Source organism: Condylura cristata, unplaced genomic scaffold (assembly GCF_000260355.1).
Source record: "Condylura cristata isolate star-nosed mole 26May11 unplaced genomic scaffold, ConCri1.0 scaffold00009, whole genome shotgun sequence".
In the NCBI taxonomy this organism is placed as follows: domain Eukaryota; kingdom Metazoa; phylum Chordata; class Mammalia; order Eulipotyphla; family Talpidae; genus Condylura; species Condylura cristata.
In genome coordinates, this window is record NW_004567110.1 from 30,275,853 (window position 1) to 30,281,852 (window position 6,000).

At 33.2% G+C, this 6,000-nt stretch overlaps 1 protein-coding gene across 1 annotated transcript in view; it reads right to left on the minus strand.

The window, feature by feature from the left end:
• Window positions 1-6,000, minus strand: part of DPY19L4 (dpy-19-like 4 (C. elegans)) — a 42,281-nt gene that overhangs the window by 9,588 nt on the left and 26,693 nt on the right. The window contains exons 14-16 of the mRNA XM_004679719.2: window positions 3,358-3,478; window positions 1,531-1,587; window positions 784-866 (exon numbers count right to left, since the gene is read on the minus strand). Of these exons, the coding sequence (XP_004679776.1) occupies window positions 784-866; window positions 1,531-1,587; window positions 3,358-3,478 (261 nt within the window). The remainder of the gene's footprint in view (window positions 1-783; window positions 867-1,530; window positions 1,588-3,357; window positions 3,479-6,000) is intronic.

Below are 6,000 nucleotides of genomic sequence, written 5' to 3' on the forward strand. Positions count from 1 at the left end.
AGTGTATTTCAGTTCATCTGCCTGTTCTGCTCCCACTCTATCTCTGGTGAATCCTCTCACACCCAACACTCTGGCTTGTCTCCCAGTCCTGTATGCATAAATAAGTAAATCTTTAAAAAAAAAATCTAGGTAACCTTGGTTACCAAGACTAGCAATTCACCACTCATCCACCTCCAACCCACAGCAAAAGAAGACTCTTCTAGAATGTGTAAATAAAAAAGTATCTGTCATTTTTATTCCACATCTCTAGGTATTTTGTGGTAAAAGTAAAAAACCTCAAATGTATCAATCCTATATTTTCAGTGGAGATGATGCAACTAGAAAATTAGAATTATAAATGCAGTGAAAAACTAAATATTCCCCTAGTGGAGTTTCCTTAGTGGCACAAAGGGTTAAAGCGCAGCACTAAGATGATACAGGCAGCCACTGAAGCACAAAATCGATCCCTGTCCAGGGAGGTGAGCCACATAGTGCAGACTTCACCTGTCTCACCCACTGCTCTCCTTAGCGGTGTATTTCAGAAGGTCCACCTGTTCTGCTTCTCTTGTGTCTCTGGTGAATGCCCTTACCACACCCACCTGTGGCCTATAACTCAGCTCTTATATGCATAAATGAATAATCTTTAAAAAATAAATACACCCCCAAAATACAGAATGAAATTTCTGAGTTTTATGAGAAAAACTTGTGGAAAGCATTAATTTGTAATTTTCTCCTATTATCTACTCAATAGCATGCAAAGATTAATTAATAACTTCATAAAGTCTGGGGTAGTTAAATTCTTACTTTATCCATGTCATAAGTTCCACTGTATCTGGATCATAAAATTCTTGTAGTTCCGTTAATTCTGTCATTAATCTTGGAAAAAACTAAAACGTAAAACAAAATCCCCAAAAAGTACATGTAAGTATCTACAGATAATTTAAGCTGTTTCAGAGTATTTCAAGAGATGAAATAAGGTAAACAATATTATAAAATTGTCCTCATGAAAAAAATATCATAGATCTCTCTACTTTTTCTTCAGTGACCTGCTCATTCATATCAGTCCAAATAATATATTTAATGATTAATTTACTGCCTGGATCCAATAATTAAATAGTTACCAAGCAATTGATCACAAATTAACATCTTTCATGTATGCACACACTGGAAAAAAAAGTAAATTTTTAGCCAAATAGTTCACAGGTTTATTGACAATTAGTTTCATGATCTATTACGATAATTCAATGAATTTATATATGTATTTCAACTTTGAAAATGCCAAAATATGTTTTAATATAAAGACCTACTTATTCAGAAGTATAAGCTGAATTAAAAATAGCATTAAGCTAAATTTTATCAGATGGCATTCTTAAAATATTTTAAACTTTTCTATCTTGTTGCTAATGATAAAGCTCAGCATTACAAAGAATATCAAACTATTTTGTTAGGATAGTTTCTTAATATAAGTGTCCTACATATATATATACACTTTTTAATCACTACCATGTAGATAAAGTCTACTTTAATGAAATAAAAATTGAATTTTCTTACCTCTTTCCATAAGCTGAGACCTATTATAGTTGGTACAGCCATGCTCAGAATAAGTGCCTAAAATATTAAAGCAGAAAGGTTATGGATACATTTCTGAATTTACTTTAAAAATATTAGATACTGACACCACGACCAATCACACATCCTTCCAACTATAAAAAGAAACCTAGTTTACTAAATGAGATGGGTGAAGACTAAAGATAAGTATAAGACATAATAGGCTGGAGGTAAAGTAGATATATACACTTACTATGTAAATTTAAGACAGAACAGCAATAATTAAAAAAAAAAACCCTAATACTTAGAGTAACATTTCAAGCAGTAAATCAACATTGGGCAATTTTGCCAGCAATTTAAGTTATGAAATGCTTACAAAGGTTAGTGAACCCAAAAGTTCCCCCAAAAGACAGTGAATTAACACAGAAAAAGTAGCTAATATTAATATACTAATATGTTAAAATGATGTATAAATTCCTCTGCAACAGACTGGCAAAATGACTACTGTTCAAGATAATTATTCATAATCTTCCTGCCTGTACTTCCTATTGTCTCATGTCTGGTGGCAACTCCAAAATCCAGTCATGCAATCCAGAAACCTAAGAAACAGCTATGATTTCACCTTCTTCCTCATTTTCTCATTCATATATATTAATAAGCACCAAGTCTCAATCTTTTTTAGTTTTTGCACACAAGTATAGTATTATTAATTGAATGGTCTTTAAATGAGAAAAACCTGGGTGTGAGTCATCATTTCCACACTTACAAGCTATGTGAACTCACACAAGTTACTGTGCCAATTTAAGTCTTAGTTTCTTTGCCTATAAAATACAGGTTTTAGCCTAACCAGTAGGACCTTTGTTAAGTATTGAATAACACAAGAAATGCTCTGACCAGTTCTTGACACATAGTGAATGCTCAATAAATTGAAGTTTTCATCACTTCTATCCAGCTTGGTCATACTTGGGGGTTAGCCTTCTTCCTGGCTTCAGTCTGTCACCATAAAACCTAAGTTTCACAGAACTAAGAGGGCCAGCTGAAAATTAAGTCTACTGACAGAAAATTGTAAGCTGAGCCTCTCACCTCTGAGGTGTCATCTCTATACCAAACAAGACCAAGCAAACAAGATGCCTACCAAACAAGACCAAGCATCACAGCAAGACATTCAAAGGCAAGCATGACCTGTCCCTCTTTGTTTCTCCAGTCTCATTTCTTGACCACCCTTACCTCACATTTGATATGTAAACAATATTCCATGCTTTTGCTTCACTTATTTTTACATTCCCTTTGATTATATCATGTTCTTTGGCTACCTATATTTATTCCTTCCACCACAAATACCATTTTTTTCCCTTTCATTTGATCAGTCAATTCATCATCTTTCAAATATCAGTTAAGTAGCCCTGTACTGTGTTCCAACAGCATCCTATCAATACTTCTTATCTAGCACTATCAGGAGACTCAGTTATTTGTTGAAGTTAATCATAGTTTTTCATCTGTGTATTCAAGCATATTGCATGTAGCAGGCAGAATGTAACTGTGATTCATTACTAATAATCTACTATAGTTTTCAATAAAAATAAGAAAGATATAACAATTCTTGATATCTTCTCACATTGATTCACATTTACCTGTTCTTTTCTAAGTTGTCTGTACTGTAATTCAGGAATTATAAAAAGATGTTTTTCACAGCATTTTTTTCTATCTGTAAGTCTTAATGATTTACTCATACTACCTCAATTGTAGTCACTGTGATTTGCTTTTATTAACATTTGATTTTAGGTAACTGGAAGAGAAACAAGTACTTAACACAAAATAACAATGACTCACCAACAATACCGGGTGTATAGTTCGCAACCGAAGCCACTTGAAAAGCGTCATCCAAAGTTCGGGAGAGCATACACCAAATGCTGCTAACATGCACACATAAGGAGTCCATAGATATTTCAAGCTGGGTAAATGAAAGGAGTCACATGAGAGATATCCTATGGACATTATTATTATCTGCTGCTTTTCTGAGTTTTTTCCAAGTGCCCACAAAAACAGCAAAAAATTAAGGGAGTCTGAAAAGGTTAGCCTTGAATTCTCAGCAAGAGGTTGTTACTCTTTTTTTAAATAGTCCAATGACTATATGGGTGACTAGTGAGGATGAAATAAGATAATTAATACAGATAGGGTATAGTAAAATTGTACTCTTAGACAAAACATAAACTATTGTACTTTCAAAGAGGCAATTCAGCAGAATCTATATAAATTTAAAATATCTAAGATATTCTCATGTCTAATACTCTATAAATATGAGCCTAAGTGTTTAAACATATACAACATATGCACGTTGTTTTGACAGCAAAAAAATTAGAAAAACCTAATTGCTCTTCGGTAGGCATTAAATAATGCAAAATGAAAAAAAAAGTATCATGTTACCTTCATTTTTGGTATTTAGTGTTTGAATGCAGGCAATTGTACAACCAAAAATTAACACCTGTAAATATTGCTAATAGTGGTGACCTTCAAGGAGTGGGATGAAAGTATTTTCATGTAAACTTTTAAAAAATATTTTAAAGTTTTTTAAAAAACTTTTAAAAACTAATGTTACACTGATTTATAACATTATATAGGCTTTAAGAACAGACATAAGGAAATATACGTACATATACATACACACATATATATGTATTGTATGTTAACAGTCTGCTTATAACCAAAAGTCTAAGAACACAACTTTTTTATTAAATCAATGCATGTCTTTTAGGTCATATAGTCTACTTTGCCTTTCATTTAAAAAATATTAGTGATCCTTAATTATGGTTCCAGTCATACTGAAAGATTTCTTTATCATATTTCTCCCATAAAATCCTTTCTGATTATGCCTCCTCCCTCATTTTTTACTTTAAATGTTTCTAAATTATTTGGATTTCTTATCATATGAGATTACTTCTGAGATTAATTTTGAAAAAACAAAGATTAAAAAAAGCTCAAGGCTTTAAAAAAATAAATTCAGATGTACAGAAAATTAGTGTCAGTAAAATACAATATATTACTTTATGTTGTAAGTTATAGAAAAAACAAAAGAAATGCATCGTCTTAGGAGATGGTAAAAGCTGAAGATAGAAGAGGAAGAGTTTATAAAAAATTGTAGATGTCAGTACTTCATACAGATCACTAAAGAAAACTAAATCGTAAGGAAATAACTTTTTAAATTAATACTAAGGAGAAAAACAAGATCCTTCCATGACAAATTCCTTGATATCAAATTCAAGCGACTAAAAGAACCTGAAGTCAGAGTATCAATATCAATTATTATGATTTTATAAAACAGCAGTGCTGTAGAATGAGAAAAAAAAAGTAATATTTTTATTTAATAATTGTTGAGCATGCACTACAGCATGCACCAAAACTATAGAAAGGAAAAACATAGTTTGAGCATGAACCAAACTATAGAGAGGAAAACAGAAAAATAAGAAAGGAGGTCTTTTTTTTCATTATGATCACACAGTTTTACGACACTGTGAGTCAACACCGTAGGATCACACTCTCACAGAAGTATGCTAACACACCTCATCCACCCTTCATGGAGGTCTTAATCAAGATAAAATCAATCTGAACATTTAAGAAACAATTAGAAAATCAGCTTACAAAATTTATATAAAATCTAGGGTTATATGAGAACAAAAGGGCCAATTTGAGAAGCATGTACTTGATGAAGGTTTTATAAAAGAATACTGACTCAGGCCTTGAGAGAAGTAGTGGATGTGCAAAGAATACATTTGCTAATACAGAGGAACTGCTAGTTAACCAATATCTTCTAAATACCCCATTTCTAGTATCAGCCTATTTTTCCAGTCAGCCTGAATCAGCACTAAAGCATGGTACATAAATCCACTGAATTATATGTTACATGTAGAACAAACTGGAAGAGAAACTCCCTGTGAGTAATTAGACCATTACACCAAATTCAGTGACTTGTCTGTATCCATTCCTCCCTTACCAATTTAGCACAATAGCATTCTAAGTAACAGCTCTACCTTCAGACCTTCTTCCAGTTCAAACAAATGCCAGGTGAATCTTTTTCTTTTTTTTTTTTTTCTTTTTTAAGATTTATATACAGAGAACTGGGATACAGGTCAGAGGTGAGAGAATTCACCAGAGGCAGAGCAGGAAGCAGGACAGAACAGGCAGATCAACAAAGTACACTGCTGAGGGGGGCAGTAGGCAGATCAGGAGAGGTCTGCTGCGCCATGTGGGTCACCTCTCTGGCCCAGGATTCAACTCATGCTGCAGTGTCTATGATTCCTTCATTGTGCTTTACCCGTTGTGCCTCCAGGGAGGGCCGCCAGGTGAATCTTTTTTAACATAAATAAAACACTTTCTATTCAAACATCTTCAATTTTTTCACATTATTGAGTAGGCACTGGGGTACCTATTAAAACAATAAATTCAGCCCTCCCTGGTGGCGCAGCGGGTTAAAGCACA